Source organism: Schistocerca serialis, chromosome 5, assembly GCF_023864345.2.
Source record: "Schistocerca serialis cubense isolate TAMUIC-IGC-003099 chromosome 5, iqSchSeri2.2, whole genome shotgun sequence".
Lineage (NCBI taxonomy): Eukaryota > Metazoa > Arthropoda > Insecta > Orthoptera > Acrididae > Schistocerca > Schistocerca serialis.
The window spans coordinates 230,753,917-230,777,964 of NC_064642.1; the positions used below are offsets into that span (position 1 = coordinate 230,753,917).

The 24,048-nt window shown below is 40.9% G+C and overlaps 1 protein-coding gene across 2 annotated transcripts in view; it reads left to right on the forward strand.

Annotated features, from left to right (window-relative positions):
- LOC126481539 (probable cytochrome P450 301a1, mitochondrial) overlaps window positions 1–22,552 on the forward strand; it is a 138,103-nt gene extending 115,551 nt beyond the window's left edge. Inside the window, exons 9-12 of one of the 2 annotated variants that reach the window (XM_050105353.1) lie at window positions 1,757–1,929; window positions 5,318–5,399; window positions 15,379–15,585; window positions 22,170–22,552. In XM_050105353.1, coding sequence (XP_049961310.1) covers window positions 1,757–1,929; window positions 5,318–5,399; window positions 15,379–15,585; window positions 22,170–22,286 — 579 coding nt within the window. In that variant the 3' untranslated portion in view covers window positions 22,287–22,552. The remainder of the gene's footprint in view (window positions 1–1,756; window positions 1,930–5,317; window positions 5,400–15,378; window positions 15,586–22,169) is intronic. The other variant, XM_050105354.1, reaches the window with a different exon arrangement.
- Window positions 22,553–24,048: the final 1,496 nt, after the last annotated feature.

Consider the following 24,048-nt stretch of genomic DNA (forward strand, 5'->3'; position numbering starts at 1 on the left):
CAAGTATCTGAATGAAAAATCGCAATAGACTAAAACTACTGACTGTACATGAGGATTTAGTCCCACTGTTATCACACTTATACACAACACACTCGTCTGTATTAATTCTATTCATATCACGTATCTTCCTCCTCGCAGTATCCATATTTCCATATTTTTGAACATCATACACTCTTCCTCCTTTTCTATATCCATTCACCCTCTTCCAACTATATCCTGCATCGCCTGACAAAGCTCTCACATTTGATCAAACACCTGGAATACGAATTCTAATCCCGCCTCCCCCCCCCCCCCCCTCCAATTCCCATTGTACTCCCTCCTCAAGAACCTGACCTGATGTCATGCCTCTATTAGCACATGCAAAGTTCCTTACATCTTCACACAATCCATGTCTTTTCCCACAGCAATTCTGTTGCCCGCTTGTCGGACCATGAATTCAGTTCTGAGATCTGCCAATTCTATCAAATGCAACAATAAAAGGGTTCAAATGAATCTGAGCACTATGGTCATCAGTCCCCTAGAACTTAGAACTACTTAAACATAACACACATCCATGACCGAGGCAGGATCCGAACCTGCGACCGTAGCGGTCGCGCGGTTCGAGACTGAAGCGCTTAGAACCGCTCGGCCACACCGGCCGGCAAATGCAACATATTTTACTACTTCACGAACATTAATATTCGACAAATGTGATTTTCTTCTCCACGAGTGGCTCCAACTCTACCGCCTTCTTCTATGTACATCCCATCCCTTGACCCTAACCAATGCTCGTCTCCCATCCTCTTTCACATCAAATCTTCTCTAGTTTCGGCTGCATCCAAATCTCTTATCTGGGAAAAATTACTAGGAGCTCACAAAGCTCCTCAGCAAGATTCCACACTTGACCAACAACTCATCAAGCTTCAGGTTACCGTTCTCTGTTCTTACCAACATACATTATGGTTTTCTGATTGTTTTAACCATCGTGGTCATTGTCTACCAACCCACTCCTCTGGCGGAATGTAAAGTTAGTAAGTTCCACATTACATATTCAGGATGATGTGGAAGATGTCAGTTGAAGAAATTACTGCGGTGACGTATATATATAGTACAGAAGAGATTGTAAGGAGAAAAAAAAATATAATCTACCTCTAAAAGAACTTCTGTCTGTCTGACTTTGTTTTCAATGGACAAATTATAAAATTATCAAATAGTTTTACGAAAGTTAGGTTATCTTCCCTTGTAGCACTTTACTGATGACTATCTCTTACTCTCAAACAACAACGTGTTGTTGGCAACAAATTTCATGAATGGGTAACTGCACTGTTAGACTACGGTTAATATTTCCAATTGATGGAGGAGATCCACGTAAAATTTACACGAGTCTACTCCACATATAATTCTAATTACTCTCTTATCTGCAGTGAATGCTTTTTCACCTTAGGGAGGAGTTACACAGAGTATTATCCCAAAGGACACCAGTGAACGAAAATATCTAATAACTTCCTGATTTATATTACTCTTATGGCAAAAGTAGCTGAACCTAAACGATTTAGTAGTTGTACTATATGGCTTCTTTTTCAATATTAGTTTTTATCAATATGTACTCCCCATAACAAGTAGATAATAAAAACGCCTGCCTTTGCTTGTGTGTTTATGAGTAACACCGCGTCTACATATTGTGACTCAAAAGTCCTCAGTCCTGTTATAGTTTACCTGTGTCTGGGAGTGAGTGTGTGACTGCATATTGGTTCACCTTAGTACTCGACATTTCCAGACGGCGACCTCCGTTGCCACGGCGCTGTACTTCCTGAGCAAAGACCAAAGGGTCCAGGAGAAGCTGTACCAGGAGCTGAGGGCGCAGCTGCCGGACGCAGCCTCTCAGCCGTTCACTGCGGACGCGTTGGAGGCCTGCAAGTATCTCAAGGCCTGCGTCAAGGAGTCCATGAGGTGAGCACGCAGGGTTGCAGTGTGTGTGCACATACTGTGTGGGTGGAGCAGTCCTTGTAACATTTCTATCGATATGGTTGCTGTAAGTTGTGACAAGTCCTGCTGCTAAAAGTAACCATATCCTTACTGTACAAGATCCATAAAAATTAGAAAATTGGTCACCATTTGGATACTTCCAGAAGTATGATGATTTATTTGTAAATGTGAAACTGGTTAGCAGAAAAATAAATGCTGTCTGTTATTCCATCATATAACTATGCAGTCTTAATGTCGCTAAAAGAGGTTAGGTAAGAATCGCACCAAATGAAAAACATTGATAGTGTTCCTCGTACTGTCGGTACAACACTAGAGTTACGTGGATGGCTCCATAGTTCTGTCAGATCAGTGTTGTTGTTGTGACCTTTAGTCCTATATTCCGATCCAGCTATCTACGCTAGCCTATACTGTACAAGCCTCTTCATTTCAATTACTGTAACCTACACCCCTTGGAACTTGTTTGCTGTACACATCCCTAGGTCATCCTCGACAGTTTTTATCTCCCTTGTTTCCTTGCATTAGCAAACTGACGATTCCATGATAACTCAGGATTTGTCCAATGAACCGTTCCCTTCGTCTGGTCCAGTTATTCCAGAAAATTTCTTCTTTTCCAATTTCCATTCCGTACCTCCTCATTAGTTATTCTATTTACCCCTCTAACCTTCAAGATTTTTCTGTATCACGACGTTTCAAAAGCATCTACTCCCTTCTTGTCTGAACTGCTTATCGTTCACTTTTCGCATCCGTAATTCTTTTTACTCCACATAAATACAGTACCTTCATAAATAACTTCTTAACATTTAAATTTATGTTCAGTCTTAAAAAATTTCCCTTTTTTACGAACGTTTTTCTTCTTATTCCCAGTCTTCCTTTATATCCCCTACTTCTGTGTAATCAGTTATTTTGCTATCCAAGTATCGTAACTCATTTACTACCGTCTAGTGTCTCATTTGCTCAGTATCACCTGATTAAATTCGACTACATTCCATTACCATACCTTTACTATTGTTTATCTCCTCGTTAGAACATGTTTCCAGGGCTCTATCCACTTTACTTACCTACTTTTCCAAGTCCTCTACCGCTTCTCAGAGAATTACAACTTTCAGGTTTTTATTTCTTCTCCCTTAACTTTAATCTTCTATCCAAATTTGTCCTTGGTGTTCTTGACTGTTTGCTGAATAACTCTGGAGATAGTCTACAACCCAGTCTCACTCCCTTCTCAAATATTGCTTCCCTTTCGTTTTCTTCGACTCATATAACCATAGTCCCATTTCTGTAAAAGTTATAGGTAACTTTCCGGTTCCTGTATTTTATCTCTGCTACTGCATTCCAGTAAATGTCGTCAATGTCTTTCTCTAAATAAAAACTAAAAAATGCAGGTTTGCCTTTATTCAGCCTAACTTCTAAAATAAGCAATAAGTAATAGGCTTAGTATGGCTCCGCACATTCCTACAATTGTCTGGAACCCAAGTGATCTGTCACTAGGTCAGCTTCTACAGTAAATAATTCGTTGCATTATTTGCAGCCATGACGTGTTAGGCTGATAGTTCGGTAATATTCACACCTGTCTTCTTTGGAGTAGGAATTATTACATTCTTCTTGAAGCCTGAGTCTATTTTGCCACTTTCGTAGATCTTGCACACCATGTGGAATGGTTTTGTCATCTCTAGTGAAGAACCTCAAACATTCTCAACAGGTTTGTTTCGACATAAATCTTTCTTCTTGCAATATCATCTAATTCTTTCCCCGTTCTAAAACATTGCACAAGTTAATTTTCCTTGTTTAGCCCTTCGGTACATAACTCCCACCGTTCAGTGTTGCCATCTTTGCTTATTAATGGATCCCATCAGAGCCCTTGATATTCATTCACATAGTTCTAATTTTTCCAAACGATTCTCATGTGTCCGACGACGACGATATAAAAAATTTCCAGGCAGCTATGACTCATCAAATTTATTTATCAAAGATCAGTAGTAGGTCTGCTCCAGTGTGGACTGAAACAAAAAGTAAGTTACTTATTGAAATAGAATAATAGTACTTCTGGTGGCTGAAGGCTGGCAAGGTTGTCATTGAGACTACGTTCATTAACCACATACGTTACAGAAGTCTAAGTCCTTTAGGGAGCACAGTTGTCTAAGTTCGGTGTGTAGCCGTTTGAAAGTAAAACAGGAATAAATGTACAAGTCCACAAGTCTGCTACAAAGACAGATTCCCCGTCTTCTTCGGCGAGAAGACCGATAATGCTGTCAAGTCCAAAGCTGGTAGCTCTAGGGTCACGAAGACAGTACTGAAAGGCAGTGACGTCATGGAGGCCCCTTTCGAGTGAGAATCCTGATTGATGGAATCCTTGCATAATCGGCGCTTGGCTCAGGAAATTCACTTGTAATAAACTGGCCTGATCTGCTGATTATTGCCCTAAATATCACTCGTCCCTAGGATACAGTCAGGCCTATTTTCGATCATGTGTCTTGTGAAAGGGAATAGATCCATGTAGCCCACAGCCTCTAGCGGCAATTGGGTCGCTCCCTGGTGGACGGTCGAAGCATGGCTGTCTGTCTCCTGGAAAACTCTCCCCTGTGGGTTACGTATCTTGAAAGTACTGATGTGGTGTTGGTTGCTGACATCGCAGGCGTTAAGACTCTGTACAACTGATTCTTTAATTTTCCTATATGTAGCATCTATATTCCCCATAGTCATGCATGCTTAGTCAGCCTTTTATTTGTCTTCTAACTGTTTCGGTATAGACATTTTACACTTCGCACTTTTAGTCGTCAGTATTCCCTCTTACCTGATTTATTTGCTGAATTTTTATACATTCTCTTTCCACAAACTAAATTCATTATTATTGCGTAGTATCCTATTTGATCCTGTACTGCCTTTATTATTTCATCTCTCAAACCTATCTGTACGTTATCTGTAGTGTTCCTATCTGCCGGTTTGGTCAATTGTGGCCTCTCAACCATCTCTGTATTCGTATCTCATCTCCTTAATTTCATTTCTTTCACAAATCTCGGTAGTTTAGCCTGCAGCTCATAACAAATGAACTATAGACAGAGTGCATTTCTGTGCTTGAAATGCTTTCCAGTTTAAAATCAGGTTTTGAGATCTTTTTCTTGCCGTTGTACAATTTGTCTGAAACTTCTTGCTGCCACCAGATCTCTTCCACATACACAGTCTTCTTTGTTGAATCTTAAACTATTACCATCAAATCTGTAATGTCTTCCCTAAAACTATGTATATTTTAAAGGTTTTAATAGTTCTTAAACGCAGCATCCGCTGCTAAGAGCTTGTTTGAATCAGCTGCACTTCTTCACAGTAGTGCAGTGAGTTGTACGTGCTGCTATGTTGGCAGACTACATCCGGTGGCGGTGGGGGGCGGCCGAAAGGTCGTGGTGGACAACCTGGTGCTCAGCAACTACCGTATTCCTCGAGGGGTGAGTAGACAGATCTACGATCGGTTGCTGCTCTTCATATTGGCACCGTCTCTCAAAAACTGCAGTAAAATTTATTATACACTGGAGAACTTTGAGGTTTAATACCGGCACCATGATGTCCAAAAAAAAAGTCTATATTCTCTATCGATCGACACATTCAAATTCTATATGTTCAAATTTTACTTCATCTGTGAGTAAGGAATAAGTGTGATTTATTCTTGATGTTCATCAATCAAATTCTGATAAATTAGAATTTCGTGAATGAAAATATCAATGTCTTAGTAAATTATAGTAAGAGAAAACACCACTAGGATTCAAACTGACTACATCTAGAAGGAGTACCAGCGATCTTCTTTGTTAAGAATATTCCCTGGAACAACACTTCTTTTGCTATGTGCATAAGCTTCTATCTTATCTCCTATCAGAAGTCGAAAATGTCATGATATTGCCGGCCGGGGTGGCCGTGCGGTTCTAGGCGCTACAGTCTGAAACCGCGTGACCGCTACGGTCGCAGGTTCGAATCCTGCCTCGGGCATGGATGTGTGTGATGTCCTTAGGTTAGTTAGATTTAAGTAGTTCTAAGTTCTAGGGGACTGATGACCTTAGAAGTTAAGACCCATAGTGCTCAGAGCCATTTGAACCATTTTGTCATGAAATTCTGGCACACCTCACGAAGGTTACATCTCTTTTTCTGGTGGAATTCACTGTGTACGTGTGTGTTTTGCTTCTGGTATTGAATAAGTGCCACAGAACTGTGTCATTACAGAACAGAAGGATAGAGATATACAGGGTGGTCGTAAATTCCCGTTACGAACTTCTAGGACATGTAGAGCGTAGTGAGTATAGAACATTTTGAATAGCAACCCATGTCCGGAATCGTATCGTTTCAGTTCTACGACAGTTTCAAAATTCAGATGTGTACCTCGTCAACGTCTGCTTAGGGCAAGAGAAACGTCTCAGAGTTCGCTGTCCTGGTATGCAACAGGGTAGACACGATAGAGAAAACATGGTGTAGTACACGTTTGCGGAATATACAGACATGCTCCTTGTGAATGGCCAAACTGGAGGTAACGCAAGAGCTGTTAGTCGGCTGTATCACGAAGGTTTTCCACACCGTCGCACTCCATCGCACAAACTGTTTGCCCAAACGGGTACCTTCACCGTGAGGAGGCAGGACTTGTAAAGAAACTGGTTCTCTACTTCTGAAAAAAAAAACTTTTAAATAATAAAACATGACCTATGCAAGGAATCTGACAACCCCTGTTAGTCATGGACGAAACAAAAAAAAGGCATAGTCTTTGTCAGAACGTGCAGAATAAGACGTCAATTTTAATCTAAATATGGTATGCCAACGTTTACGTAATAAAAAATAAATTAGGTAATTCAGTACAATTATTATATAGATGCGATAAATCACTTTAGCGGGGGCCAAATGAACAATTAAAGTCCATGTAACTCCAGTAAAAAAAATGCCCACGAAATACGTAATTTTGTTTTGAAGCTGACAGCAAATGAGAAAATAGGTGCAAAATTACTATTGGCCAGTTTTCAAGCAGTAATGGCGGACAGCATCAGCTGGTAATATGCATAATTTTATGGTAGCTAAATTTACTGCACAAAAAATAAAATATATATTCCCTCCAAAAGAAGTTACACACAAACATTAAAATAAACTTGTGATGAGCAGCAAAATGTCTGAGAAGAATTTTGAAAGAAAATTATTAATTGAACTTTAATTTGCCGGGTTTTCAACACTGTCAACAAGACGAAATAATGAAAAGAATATTTATTGGAACTAAACAAAATTGAACCTTGATATTGTAACTATTTTAAAATAGATAATTTAACTGCAATTGTCTTTAATATTGAAATGAGAGAGAGCGTAATAATTTTCTTTTAATGCCTTAACTGTTGCCGGCCGGAGTGGCCGTGCGGTTCTAGGCGCTACAGTCTGGAACCGAGCGACCGCTACGACCGCTGGTTCGAATCCTGCCTCGGGCATGGATGTGTGTGATGTCCTTAGGTTAGTTAGGTTTAAGTAGTTCTAAGTTCTAGAGGACTGATGACCTCAGAAGTTAAGTCCCGTAGTGCTCAGAGCCATTTGAACCTTAGGTTAGTTAGGTTTAATTAGTTCTAAGTTCTAGGCGACTGATGACCACAGAAGTTAAGTCGCATAGTGCTCAGAGCCATTTGAATAATTTTGAACCTTAACTGTTGCTGCAGGCAGTGCGATGACGTCAGCGGTGGTCCACGCGGACGATGTGTGAACTTAATCCTGGTTCGTGGCGTGAAGATAATGATGGATCCTCCTGTTTCATTAATATTCCAGTTACGGCGGTGGTCCACGTCTCCGTTGTAGTCGAATCAGCTGGCAGCACTGGCGCGATAATAATAGTTCCAGTGTGTGCGTTGTCGTTACGCGCGCGACGGTTTGTTATTAAAAGCTTATTAATCACGCGGTGCGGGTAAGTCGGAATTATGCAATGTCTTTAGTATTTACGATATATAGCCGGTTAATGCCAATACTTCGCACAGTTCTTTCACCGTGTTGCCACAGGAAAACAGTCACATGTGTTTATCACTATAACAGTCCGTTAAACGTCAGTTCAATTTACGTCGTCGTCTTTAAGACAGTTTGGATGATATAATAAATGTTTCTTGATCAAATCACAGCACTGTTCTTTTACTTAACATTTTGGTTTGTTCCAGTTTCACGCAATTCTAACAGTTAATGTCTCCACACGACAGTGGTGTCTGGTCCACGACTAATTGTCGCAAGTTCACACAGTATGTAAAATCTTCACCGCAAACAGTCGATATACTTTTCAGGTTTTACTGTTCACTTAATAATGCACGATCTCCTATTAACACAGTGCACGCACTGTAATCAATTGTTCCTCCGCGTATCACCGTCTTTCACGCCGAACTTTGCAACGTTTCACCACCCGTGAACCGGCCACGATACCACAACAACTCGCACGTTCTCTATCGATACTCGTTCCCTCTCTCTCTGACACAGTACTTCTCCTAGCCTAACCAAAGATTTACAAAGCATATAAAACCAGAACGTTCATATTCGTACAATATAAAATATAAAACAGTAGCAAAATGAATGAAGAAACAAAGCGACGTATTAACAAATAAAGAATAGTTGAAATAAATGATACATACGTAGTATGACAAGGTAATGCACAAAAGAAAAAAAAATATTGTCGACTTTCGGGGAAAGCAATGTCTTTACAGACTGTGGTGCTCCACGGCGACGCCGCACTCCCGAATTTGAAGAAGGTGTACTGTGTCGCATTGAAGATAACCTGTCAACGAGTTCGCGAACAATTGCGCGTGCAATGGCTGTTGGTCACAGTACAGTCTTGGACATCCTGCATGAGCAACAATTACATCCATACCACTTACAAAGGGTACACGCTATGGGTCCAGCTGACTTTCCACAACTTTTCGCCTTCTGCACATGGTTCCTGCACCGTTGCATCGACGCGCCACCCTGTTTCCATGTCGAGTTCTCTTCTCAGATGAATATAGGTTCACAAGGGATTGTGTTCTGAATGCTCGAAATAGCCATGTCTGGGCGGACGAAAACCCTTATGCCACGCATGTTCAAGGATTTCAAGACAGGTTTGGAATTAACATGTGGGCAGGTATTCTGAACGGTCATGTGATTGGACCATACTTTCTTCCACCCAAGCTCACGGGTCCCGTATACTTAGTCCTCCTACGACACATACTGGACCCGTTCTTGGAAGCTGTGCCATTGAATTTCCGTCAGGAAATGTGGTTTCAGCATGATGGAACACCACCTCACTTTTCACGGGCTGTCCGGAGACATCTCAACAGACGGTATGGTGAAAGATGGATAGACCATGGTGGTCCAGCCGCGTGGCCGCCACTATCGCCAGATTTAACCCCTATGGACGACTTCTTGTGGGGTCGTATGAAGAGCCTACTTTATGAGACACCTGTAGAGACTGAGGAAGATCTGCTGGCATGAGTTCTGGCCGCTGCACAAGACATTGAAGTGACACCAGGTGGGATTGAGAGAGTGTACCAGAACATGCTTCGGAGGCACAATGTGTGTAACAATGTTGATGTTCGCCACATCGGACGGTGTTGTAATGCATCGGTACGTTGCGGCTGGTGCCGTAGATGCTGAGTTCTTATTGTTGTCGACTAATATAAACCATAAGGTGTAAGTTGTAATGCAAATGCGTAAGTAATAACGAAACAAGTCACTATTCTTTTCAAATGGATTGCAACAATTGTACTGGGTCACGCCTTAGTACATTCCTCACGTGGGTGTGGAGATAATCATCTGCATTGAAACCGTCGTGGAAAGCAAACGATACGTTTCCGGGCGTGGGTTCCTATTCAAGATATTATGTACGAACTACCCTCTACATGACCTAGAAGTTTGTAACGGGAATTTCCGACCACCCTGTATGTTTGTGAGCTAGATGTCTGTAATGCTACTTCCTTTTGTGGTTTAAGATTAGGTGATGTACAAATAGTCGCCTGAACCAAAGAACACATTATGGGTAAGTCATTACAATTAATTATAAGCGACTATCGTGGTTGATTAATACAGTACCAATGGAACTAGGTTTTCCTATCAATATATGAAGTTTATGGAGCTATGAACTATGAGTGGACAGAAATTAACCATCCTTACAATTTTACCTGACATAAATACACTGCCCATCCCAAAAGTTTGCAGATAAATTTTATTCCTGACGTATCAGCGACGTCAGTGCAGTAACTGCGGTAGCAGCTGGACCAGATACGCATTCGACCAGTCAGTTTTGAGCGGGCAGTGTTAACTAGTCGACGTGCGGTCGTAGTGTGTCAACGTTGTTGTGTCTAAAATCGCAATTGAACAATGAAATGTGCATCTCCAACTCAAGTGTGGAAGACATTCTCCAGAATTTATGAATTTGCAACATGCTGCAGATGAAAACTAGGTCGCAACTTGTTTTATAATTGAAAAAAAATGGTTGTATCTCCGTCAAAAATTGCATTAGGAAGTACCTTTTTTTTATTTCTCGATGGTGACTACTTTCTGACATCTATGTCCATTTATAAACCATCCGTACTGTAACTGTAACAATACAGGTGAAAGCCTATGTACAAAAACTGAACCTGCAGTGACAATCAATGGCACGCTATAGCCGAGTCAGTAACAGTAAATAGACCACTGTCGTTGACTCGGCCATAGTGCCGCTTTTATCGTCACTGCAGGGTCAGTCTACATGGGCTCTCGCCTGCATTGTTACACTTCCGATACGGGTGGTTTAAAAATGGACATAGGTGTCTGAAACTAGTCACCATCAAGAAAGAAAAAAGATACTTCTTAACCCAACTTGTGGCAGAGCTACAACCATGTATTCTCCAGAATGTTTCGAAGAAGAGAAAAATGTCTGCGAAGTTCGTCTCGAACACCTTGAATCCCGCGCAAAAACAAGAATGTATCGATTCTCGCTGCTACTTGATTGAAACTAAAAAAGAGGACAATTCTTTTAAGGGTAAAATGATCACAGTTGCCGAGATTTGACTTCAGCAATAAAAAACTAACAGAGAACAACAAACTGCACAATGGATCTGATGATTCGCCAAGACAGAGAAGAAGGTACGAAATTGATACGAAAGTTGAACATCTCAAACAAGGATTTTTATCACAGTTGCACATTGCTGTATACACATTCTGTGCAGTGTTCTTAAGAGGGGAGGAAGCTATGTACAACATCTTACACAATGAAACCACCGTCTTAAATTTTCCTTATTTAGCAAATCCAGTCTCCAATCTTTTTTAGTTGATGGGGCGGTGTGCACACTTCTGTAAATGCTTCACCTTTGAGTGCACATAACTTACTTTTTCCATGAATTTTGTGATCGGTATTTGAATAACAATTAGGCTACCTTAGGAAGAAACCGGACAATAAACGTATAATGCCGTTTCTATCGACATAGCGAACAAGAAGGGTATTCAGTTTAAGACTCAACACCAGAAAATATTGTAATTAATGCAGGAGTTCAAATTTTCTGTATTTAGAATAACACTATATTTAAGTTATACACACATCACAAAAAGTTTTGCATCACCCCGGTTCCCAGAACCCCTAAACTTAGACGTTGACTTTGAATATTGTATCACAGGCACAATGCCTTTGACTGTTCAGAGATGCCACTAAACCCACCAAAAGATGTAAACAACCATGCATAAGCTGCGCCTATTAGATGGAGGGGGTACTACAACCGATCATTTCCAGTCATTCAACCAGGAAACAGGTACACGGCTCATGTTGTCTATAGTTCAACCATGCCTAGACGGTCAATAGCGCGGTTAGATAGCGTCCACATTGTTACTTTGTGCTAGGAAGGGCTCTCAACAAGGGAATTGTCCACTCGTCTCGGAGTGAACCAAAGCGATGTTGTTCGGACATGGAGTAGATACAGAGAGACAGGAACTGTCGATAACATGCCTCGCTCAAGCCGCCCAAGGCCTACTACTGCAGTGGATGACCGCTATCTACGGATTATGGCTCGGAGGAACACTGAGAGCAACGCCACCATGTTCAATAATTCTTTTCATGCAGGCACAGGACGTCGAGTTACGACTCAAACTGTACGCAATAGGCTGCATGATGCGCAGTTTCACTCCCGACGTCCATGGCGAGGTCCATCTTTGCAACCACGACACCATGCAGCGCGGTACACATGGGCCCAACAACATGCCGAATGGACCGCTCAGGATTGACATCACGTTCTCTTCACCGATGAGTGTCACATATGCCTTCAACCAGACAATCGTCGGAGACGTGTTTGGAGGTAACCTGGTCAGGCTGAACGCCTTAGACACACTGTGCAGCGAGTGCAGCAAGGTGGAGGTTCCCTGCTGTTTTGGGGTATCATTATGTGGGGCCGACGTACGCCGCTGGTGGTCACGGAAGGCGCCGTAACGGCTGTACGATACGTGAATGCCATTCTTCGATCGTTAGTGCAACCATATGGGCAGCATATTGGCGAGGCATTCGTCTTCATGGACGACAATTCGCGTCCCCATCATGCACATCTTGTGAATGACTTCCTTCAGGATAACGATATCGCTCGACCTTAGCGGCCAGGATGTTCTCCAGACATGAATCCTAACGCACATGCCTGGGATCGAATGAAAAGGGCTGTTTATCGACGACGCGACCCACCAGCTACTCTGAGGGATCTACGCCGAATCGCCGTTGAGGAGTGGGACAATCTGGACCGACAGTGCCTTGATGATCTTGTGGATAGTATGCCACGATGAATACAGTCATGAATCAATGCAAGAGGACGTGCTACTGGATATTAGAGGTGCTGGTGTGTACAGCAGTCTGGACCACCACCTTTGAATGTCTCGCTGTTTGGTGGTACAACATGCAATGTGTGGTTTTAATGAACAATAAAAAGTGCGGAAATGATTTTTATATTGATCTCCATTCCAGTTTTCTGTGCAGGTTCCGGAACGCTCGGAAGTGAGGTGATGCAAAACTCTTTTTTAATGTGTGTATTATCCAAATCGCAATAATGTGAACTGTTGAGAATATTAAAGCATATTTTTCTAATTTGATTGTGCTTGACATGAATATTGACCCCTTATGCTACAGGTCCAGGATCAGTGGTTCTAGGATATTTCTAACACGTCTTAATTCTCGGTGTATGGAGGAAGAAAGACCAAGGGTACTTACAAGTGTGTAAAGTTACGTAACTGACTTAACTAATGCGATACGAAGAGTGGCCCTGTCATTTATAAAGTTACATCACAATGAATATTCTACAACTAGAGCATATCCTATGGATTTCTCTGAGATTTTCTAGGATATTCAGACTATATTCTCGTCCTCAAGCTAATCAAAATTCACTATTAGATCAAAACATTATTAATAAAAAAACACAAAATAATAAACATCATTGATCATGGCAAACTAATCTCTGTTCAAAGAATAAATGCAACTCTGCACTATACAAATGTATCTTAAGTCAGAACCCATTTAAATCAAGATTAAACAATGACATAATTGTCCAATGGAGATATAAAACAAAATAAAAGTCCCTCTAAACTAATACTAGCAATCAACTGCCTACTTCTGCCTCGTTTGTTGGAACGTGATCCGTGAAATGACTGACATCGCCGCAGCACGAAACTCTAGAAGAAACTACTCCTGAACACTAGGTGCAAACCCTCAGTGGAGATAAAAAATACGTTAACAGTGATCACAGCAATTTACTTTTACACCCCTATAATGCCGGAGCGAATTGCAATATGACCGTGAATATAACGTGGTGGCGAAACGGAGTGACGATTCTCGAAGAAATCTGCGCCGTCGGCAACGCTTCAGTCCTTCAGACTATTCTGAACGATAAAATACAAGACCATGGACAGCAGACTGCGGCCCACAAAATACTAAATCTGAATACTGGCTTGTAGCTTCTCTGCACACAGCAGACGAGAGATATGAAATCCCAGCCATAAAGGCGAAATTCAGAAACGTCTCAATATGACAGTGTAATACGAGAAGTGCTCTCAAGACCACCGTATGCTGCATAATGAACGACAATTCCCAGCGAGAAGGCGAAGTTCAGAATCGTCTAAGTTTGCAACAGGTACAGCGGCCTAACTACGTGCTAAATTACAAGCTTGCCAGAGAGCAAAAGATAGTAAGTCTGTCCGTCGTCGAAAAGAGCTGACACGGAAGACGTCTGTTCCCCACGGGCGTCCAGATCGAAGACCCTTTCTCAAAAGTACCGGCTCTGCCGCAAACCTCTGATTTCCTCCCTCCTAAGCCTGCACAGTGAATCATAATCATAGAATTCCCTGACTAGTCTCCCTCTCTGCTCACTCTTCCAACTGCTGACCGACCAGCAACTTTAGTTTGGTTTTTGGCTTCGGAACTTCTAGAATTCATCTCCACTATGTCGTCTAAACAAAATTCCACCAACTGGCGGTCACTCATCGAAAAATTCGCGGTAAGCAGCCTGGCGCACGGCTGATGGCGCCACCAATGTCGCTTAGGACATTCCAGACTTTCTCTGTATTGTTCAACAAGATTTCTAGACTTGACTGCAAGGGTCCATCGAGCTCAGGAATACACTGTGTCTGCACTCTCTTGATGCAATCTGTGAGGTCGGCAACCACTCTAACATGAAAGGACCTTGAATTGATCAGCGTGTGGTTGAGGGACCTCCCACAGTAAACTGGACTGGGAGACCACCTTTGAAAGCTGGGATACCGCATCCCCACACTGCTCGGCAGTTCTGGGCTGGACAGCTCTGCCTGCACACACACTGTGAGACCTATGTCCCATTTCTGCATCTTGTTCCTCTCGGCACACAATCTTTGATAACAAAAACCAATCACCTATGATGCAATGAGCATTAAGAATTAGTGGGAAAGTGCACTCTGTGGTGTCAGTCACATTTAAACGTCTTCATAACAATAGAGAATCTATCAGATAGTTCCTAATTTCAGATTAATCACGCAGCAAGGAGTAGAAACTGAATCATTGTAAGGTGCAAAACATTGCCACCTTAAAAGTAAAGTTGATTGTACATTTAACTTTTAGCAACTATGTTGTTGTAATTAATAATTAGACTTGTCCATGTCCTGCTGCAGCACCGTTGTAAGCTTGTGCTCTGCCCTGTGGTGATGATGAGCCGCCGATCGCACGTTGGTGCTGGTATTTCAGTCCCCCTTGTTCCACCACCCACCCCATTCACAAGTAAGACTGGTTGATTCACAATCCTGGTGGAAAATGGCATAGTCTTTCTTATCAGCTTAATCTCTTGCACAGCTATGGTTTCTACACCATCTACAGCGCTCCAAGGGAACCACTTTGCTGTTTTAGGGCTAGGGGAGGGGGGGGGTGTAGGCTAACATTTTGTCTATTGCTTAACACACGTGAACACAGTCTGGACTGTTTGATGTCTTTGTCGACAGGTGGATATGGTGCTGGCCAACATAGTGCTCACCAACTCGAATGAACACTTCTCACGAGCCTCCGAGTTCATTCCTGAGCGATGGCTCAAGGACGTACACTCTGCCCAGACAGCGCACCCCTTCGCCTTCATGCCCTTCGGCTTCGGCCCCAGGATGTGCATCGGCCGCAGATTCGCTGAGCTCGAGATCTACACCTTGCTGGCCAGGGTAAGTAGTCTGCACTCTCACTCGCGCGGGGGCGGGGGGGGGGGGGGGGGGGGGAAGGGTGGAGGAAAGGGAGGGAAGGCGGTACATCTGTCCTCAGCTGGTGGAGCAGGTCCCATCTCCTTCACTTGGTCAACCTCCTCTACCAACAAAACAGCTATTTTTAGTTATTTTATTTATTTACACGTCAACTTCCGTAGGACAAAATTGAGGAGCAAATCTCCAAGGTCATGCAACGTGTCAGTACATGAAATTACAACATAAAAGTAATAACTGATAAAATAAAATGTTTATGAACCCAACAAAATTTAAGCCTTAAGTTTATGTACACGCAATTAACATTATAACATAAGAATCAGCTTAATTTTGCAAAAAACTCTTCATTTTCGATTTGAAAGCGCGTGGACTACTGCTAAGATTCTTTAACTATTTTGGTAGTTTATTGAAAATGGATATAGCAGTATACTGCACAACTTTCTGCTCAAGAGTTAAGGAAGTCTGATACAAATGGAGGTTGGATTTATGCCGAGTATTAACTAAGTGAAAGCTGCTTATTCTTGGGAATAAGCTGATATTGTTAACAAGAAACGACAGTAAAGAATATACATATTTAGAGACCAATATCAAAATATCCAGACTAGTGAACAGGGGTCGACAAGAGGTTCGCGAACTTACACCACTCGGTGCCCGAACCGCGACGACTGGACCCTGTACACTTGACAGCTACAGTCAAGGTCCCCTCCACATCTCGGATGAGTCCCCCAGGGGACATGTCGAGTGAACACTGGCTTTCTTTCCAGCCCTCAAAGCTATCTTCCTAAGGGGCTCCATAATGCGCCTAACATTGGACGCCCTATAACTGGCAAACCCCTGCCATGTGTTCCTGCTCAGACGCTGCTGAAGGGACAGCCACCTGTTCACTCACAGGGTGAACAGAAGATGCCATTGGCCAGCCTCTACATTGGCCCAGAAAAGAATCCCATTTGGGTTGACAAAGTGTGGTGATAGACCCTACCACTCACAAATCGAGCAGCACACTTCTGAATTGTAGGGGCCGTGTGTTAATTACTACAGGTAGCTTGTCATGCTTTCGTGTGGCAAGTACTTCCGTTCTCCGCATAATGTTGAGGTGTTGTGATGCACATGTAACTATAACAAATATTTTTCACAAACGGCGTAGTAAAACACTTTTCACTTCAACAGAACACAGTGTGAATCACACATAACATACTTGTTATAGTTACGTGAATTACACTGTGTTCTGGTGAAGTGAAAAGTGTTTTACTACGTTATTTGTAAAAAATACTTGTTATAATTATACGTGCATCACAACACCTCAGCATTATGCGGAGAATGGAAGTACTTGCCACACGAAAACATGACAGGCCACCTGTAATAATTAACACACAAGTGATCCAGAAAATTCATGCACACCAAATGTAAAGAATAAATAAAAACGAAAACCTACTGATGATGGCACAGTGGTGCCGAAACATGTTTGGGTACTGAGAAAAACGGTGTTTTGCATAACTGGTGGACCTCACATCCAACCAATTTTAATTACAAACACGGCCAATACAAGGAGCTGCAAATCAAAATGATGGACAGTACACTATTAATGCTAAATTCGAACACTACAGGGTCGTTTATTTCTTCTTATCTGCATTATCTTACATTTTGCTACATTTAGTCCAAGCTACCATTCAGCATACCAAATAGAAATTCCATCAGAGTCATCCTATATTTTTCTACAGTCACTCAACGACGATATTTACCCATATACTACAGATTCATCAGCAAACAGTCTTAGATTGCTGTGTACAGAGAACAAGAGTGACCCTATAACACTTCACTGGAGCATTCTTGACCATAACCTTGTGATTAGATTAGATTAGATTAGTTTTTCGTTCCATAGATCCGTGCTGAGGAGATCCTCGTGGGTGTGGAACATGTCAATTTTTTTTAAGCTGAAATAACAATACAAATAGTATGAATATATACAATACATCATTTGTTTGTATTAAAAAATTCGTCGATGGAGTAGAAGGAGTTGGCCACTAGTAAGTCTTTCAGGGTCCTTTTATACTGATCCTTATTTGTGACTAAATTTTTTGTGTTTGCTGGCAAATTATTGAAGATGAGTAGTGGACCCATTTTTGAACTAAAGTAAGTGCTTTTAAGTCCTTGTGCAGATCATTTTTGTTCCTGGTATTGTATGTATGAACTATTTGTTGGAAAAAGAGATATCTTATTTAGGACAAATTTCATTAAGGAGTAAATACACTGAGAGGCAGTAGTTAGTATACCCAGTTCTTTGAAGAGGTTTCTACAGGACGTCCGTGAATTTACTCCACAAATAATACGTATTACACGCTTTTGGACTGTGAAAACTTTTGTTTGACTTGAAGAGTTACCTCAAAATATTATACCATATGACATTGTGGAATGAAAGTAGGCAAAGTATGCAAGCTTTTTCATTTTTATGTCGCCTATGTCTGCTAACACTCGAACTGCAAATACCGATTTTTTAAGGCATTTCTGCAGTTCTGTGGTGTGCTCCTTCCAACTGAATTTATTATCAAGTTGCAATCCCAGGAATTTAAGACTGTCCACCTCTTCTATCTGCTCTTCTTCATACTTTATGCATATGCTGGGTGGAAACCTCTTACAGGTTCTGAATTGCATATAGTGAGTCTTTTAGAAGTTTAATGTCAGTGAGTTGGCTTTAAACCATTTATTAATATCCATTAAAATATCATTAGCAGATCTTTCTAGAACTACACTCGACACACTATTTATTGCAATACTTGTGTTATCTGCAAACAAAATGAACTCTGCTTCTGGCAGTGTAACTGATGAGAGATCATTAATGTACACAAGAAAAAGCAATGGCCCTAAGATGGATCCTTGTGGGACACCACATGTAATTTCTTCCCATTCTGATGATGACTGATGACTTAATTCACTAGCCCATTGCACTGACAACCTTTGTTTCCTGTTAGTGAGGTATGACTTGAACCATTTTGCAGCACTGCCCCTGACTCCATAGAATTCTAATTTATTTAAAAGGATGTTTTGGTTCACACAATCGAATGCCATTGACAAATCACAGAAAATACCTGCTGCTTGTAACTTGTTATTTAATGAATTAAGTACATTTTTATTGTAGGTGTAAATAGCTTTCTCGATATCAGTACCCTTCAGAAATCCAAACTGTGTTCTTGATAATATGTTATTTGTGGTCAGATGATTGAGAAGCTGCCTCTACATTACTTTTCTAAAATTTTTGAGAATGCTGGCAAAAGTGAAATCGGTCTGTAGTTTGATGGTATCTCTTTATCCCCTTTCTTGAATAGAGGCTTAACATCTGCATATTTTAGCCAGTCAGGAAATGTCCCAGTTATAATTGACTGGTTACACAAGTAACTTAGAATTGTACTAAACTCACAAGAACATGCCCTAATTAACTTTGTTGATATTTCATCATAACCACTAGAATGCTTTGTTTTAAAAATTTTATTATGGAAGTTACTTCTTTTGGTGAAGTGAGTGACGTATTCATGTACCTGAAGCTATTTGTAAAGGCTAGTTTCAGATATTCAAGGGCATTATTTACTGATCCTGACAATCCCATTCTATCAGTAACAGATATAAAGTACTTGTTAAACAGATTTGCCACACTATGCCCATCGGTTACTAATGTGTCATCACCCATAGTGCTATTTGCTCCTGTTCCTTTCTGGTTCTACCAGTCTCCTCTTTCACTATATCCCATATTGTTTTTATTTTGTTCCCTGACATTGCTGTCTTCTTCTCGTAGTGCATTTGTTTATATGTCTGAATTACTGTTTTTAATATTTTACAGTAATCCTTGTATTTAGCTAAATCGTCAGTATTGGAGCTATTCTTGGTCGACAGATACATTTTCCTTTTTGTCTTACAGGAAATCTTTATTCCTTGTATGATCCATGGTTTTGTTATAGACTTCTGTTTAATTTGAGTAACTTTTAGAGGAAAACAGTTTTCAAACATGGTACTGACATTGTTCATGAATGTGTTATATTTTTCATTCATGTCATGAGCACTATAAAACCCTTCCAGTTTATATCTTTGAGCAGTTTTCTAAAACATGTAATTTTTGGTTGATTGACTACTCTCCTGTACTCGGATTTAGCAGTCTTGATAATCTGCTTAGAATTTACATCTAAAACAAGGAGCTGCATGTCATGATCTGATAGTCTATCTATTACAGGTTTCATGATTTGATTTTGTTCCTTCGATTTGTCTATAAAAATTTTATCAGTGGCTGTCCTTGAGGATTTAGTGATCCTAGTTGGAAAGTTTACAGTGTGAATTAGATTGAAAGACAACATTACTAACTGCAGTAAATGTTTACTGGAAGATTGAATTAGAAAATCTGTAGTAAAGTCACCAGCAATCAGAATTTCTTTGTTTCATCTAGTTAAATAACCCAAAAGAGCTTCTAGAGGATTTATAAATAGATTATAATTTCCTGCAGATGCTAGGCAAATAGTTACTATTATATAGGATCTGTTATGGAACTCTACTTCTGTTGCACATGCTTCTAGATGCTGCTCTAAACAGAATTTATTAATGTCAATGTTCTTGAATTTATGGCAGTTTTTAATAAATGTGGCAACTCCTCCTCCATCCATATCTACTCTGCAGAAGTAGGAAGCTAGCTCAAATCCTGAAATGTCTAACATATCTATACCAGTGGTCACTTGATGTTCAGAGAGGCAGATTATGTCAATTTAGTTAGATGAATTCATTTCATCGATACAAATGGGTAGTTCATCAACTTTATTTCTGAGTCCCGGAATGTTCTGGTGTAATAAACATAACGGATAGTGCATACTAATGGGATTATAACTGCTTTGGCGAAGATGAACTGGCAGTTTCTGATTACTTTCTGTTAAACATTGTTTAAATGGAGGCTGTATGCTAAAATCTGACTCCTGTCCATCTGTTTTCTCAAACTGTTTCCGCCAATCTCTCTTAAAACTCGTTTTCTTTCCCCCTTCCCTATCCCAAAAAAGGCATCCCTCTGACACCTGTGACCACTGATATTTTACCACTTGTGACGGTGTCCTCCCTTACGTTTTCTGCAATCAACAGTTTTCCCTTGCCTTTCCTATTGAGGTGAAGGCCATGCCTAGTGTAGTCCCACCGATCGATAGCATCCACAGGACTCAAACCAATATGGGACCCTATATCCGTCCTAAGCAGCCGCTCCATCTCCAAGTTCACCCTCCCGATGGAAGAGTTCAAATGAGTCTGATCATGGCGTCTCAACACAGACACAAATCCCACACTCGTATGCTTCGCTTCTGATGCTATCTTCACCAGGTCACGCTCTATGGAATATTCAGAGCCTCTGTCAGTGCTATTTCCCGGACCACCCACTACAACCACGGCATCCTCCTTTGTGAAATTCTTGTATAAAGAACCTAAATCCTCTGTTACCTGACCCAGATCTGCACTAGGCTTGAAAAAGTTTGTGACCAGGTACTCTCGACCTAGATTTTCCTGCAGTAGTTGGTCAACACCTCTACCACGGGAACTACCTAACAACAGAACTTTCTTTCTCTTTACAAATTTCCCTACCTTTTTCAAGTCCTTGAAAGCTTGTTGTGCCCTTTCTACAGCTTCATCAACATGAGGCTCATTCGACTCTGACTGAGGCAACAGGTCAAATCTATTTTCAAGATTAATGATAAAGCTGTCTGTTGCTCTCCTTTGTCTGTTCCCCCTATTATCTGTTGCCACTTCCCATCTCTATTCACCCTTCTCCCTCTTTAACCTGTCCATGTCCTCCCTTGCCTTGTCTAGGTCAGCTTGAAGATCTGCAATTTTCCCTTCCTGTTCTAGTATTTTCCTATCTCTACTTCAGATCCTACAATACCACTGGTGAGCCTCATTTATATCCCCATTTCTCACGCCACTACATTCGCCCCAATGAAAGAAACTACAGCACCCATCACACCATACCCCGGAACTAACGATCCTACGGCACGTCACACACTTCTCATATGGTTCAAATGGCTCTGAGCACTATGGGACTTAACATCTGAGGTCATCAGTCCGCTAGAACTTGAAACTACTTAAACCTAACTAACCTAAGGACATCACACACATCCATGTCTGAGGCAGGATTCGAACCTGCGACCGTAGCGGTCACGCGGTTCCAGACTGTAGTGCCTAGAACCGCACGGCCACAACGGCCGGCTACACACTTCTCACTCATGGTAAAAACAGAAATCGTATAAACTGATTTAAGTACTGACTAAAACGTAAACAAAGGACCCTAGAAACTATTCGGGATTTCCAGCTAGTTGTATTCTGCTTTTGATGATTGATTCTGTTCATTCTCCCTGTATTTTCTGATCACTTCTTCCAGATATGGAGTTAAACAAGACTGGATTAAATAAATATTGGGTGTGAAACAATGCGCCAATGAAAAGTTTAACACCTGATGTTGTGAGGTCGTTAGAACTTGGAAAGATTGGAGAGGCTGGGTGATAATAGGGGCTGTGACAAGATTGTTTGCTCGCCTGTGTTTCCAGGTTGTGCGCCGGTTTCAGCTGCACTTTGATGGCGAGATGCGATGGAGGACTACGGTGCTGCATGCACCAGTGACACCACTCACCCTCAAGGTCACCGTGAGGGAGCAGGAGGCGTGACACCACACCCCTAGCTACTGCTCTGACATCACAATGAAAAGCAGCTACTGTGCAGCTGGACCAGTATTGGAATCTTACACAACCCAGTAGTGATTGGCATTGGTGCTTTGCAACAGTATTCATTGTTTTCAATTCCCATTTTTTGCCAGTTTTTCAAAACTTGATGTGAGTCCCAAAATCAGGAAATTAAGCACATTCATTTCATTTTATTGTATATTACAATACTTTAACCTTATTTTTTAGCCAGTATGATGGAGTGTTTTTTTTTTTTTTTGTGGTTTTAGGGCGCAAAACTTCTATGGTCATTAGCGCCCAGATGATGGAGTGTACATTTATGTTTCTTATTTGTAGGAAGAAATAAATAAAACAATTAAAGCTAATTACAAAAGTGATATTGACTTTCACAGTATGACAATATCTTTCAAAAGATAATCAGAATCTTATCTTATTACATGTAAAAGAGTTCAAGAAGAGTTATATGATAATTATAACAGTGAATGTATAATAGACACAATGGAAATAGGGATGACTACCATCAATATGGTTTCAACTTTCTTCTACAAGCAGTGTTTCACAGTTTCTAAATATTTCAATAATCCCATCATAAACACTTCAAAAAGTTGTTTCAGAGAAATTTTTTTGACCAAATGTACATCTTTAGTTTTATACAGATATCTGGTATTATGTCAATATTTGAAGACAATCGGTCAAGAACTTTTGAAGATTATTGCTAAAAACTTATATATATATATATATATATATATATATATATATATATATATATATATATATATATATATATAAATGTGCAGCTCTGTCTGTCTGAACATTTACTACAGCATCCTGTAAAAATTTTAAGTAAATCTATCGAGAACTTTTCAAATTTTTGCTAACAATATATTGATTGAATATATGTTCACATCTTTTATATATATTTATTTTATGTCCACTCAAATATTTATTAGAGTTTTGTGCAAACATTTGAAGTAAATCATTTAAGAATCTTTCGAGATTTTCCATCTTTATATATAGTCTAGATATACATCAGGTGTACACCTAGAGTTGACGAAAAGCGTTGGTTTGTGTCCTGCTACAAAAAATAAGTAAATAAATAATTTAAACAAACTGCCTGTTGGCTTCTGTCTCTGGTTCTTCGTCCGACGTTGGTCTAATGATTTTCCTAACGTTCGCCAGCATGAGCAGTTGGCAATGTCAAAGCTTCACCCTCCATCGCTGGTGGTGGACTGGAGGCCAACTCGCGGCCGCAGACTATATTTACCTGGCGCGCCGACGTCCAAGGGCCTCTCTGTGGTCATTTCCGGTGCGGTTCTCCTCTTACTGCCCGCAACGATCGTTCGTTGTAGCAGGAGAATATAGGATCAGTTTATCTTTAGGCGGTCGTCTTTCCTGTTGAAGCTGTTCTCGTGTTTACGTATTTCTTCAACTTCTCTGAACAAGCGAGTGTGATTCCTCCTCCCTATAGCAAGAACTCCCGTCTCGGGGAGTTTTACTATGTGGTCGGCTTCACACAGGGCGTGCTCTGCCACCGACGATTTCTCCACCTGCCCCATCCTGCAATGTCACTTATGTTCTGTGATCCTGGTGTTCGTTGATCGTCCAGTCACTCCAATATAAACTTTTCCGTATGTGCATTGTATGTGGTAAATTCCTAACATTGCAAGTGGTTCCCTTTTCTCCTTTGCCGATCTGAAGCACTCTTTGATCTTCTTTGTCAGTTTGTAAATAGTCTTTACGCTGTGTT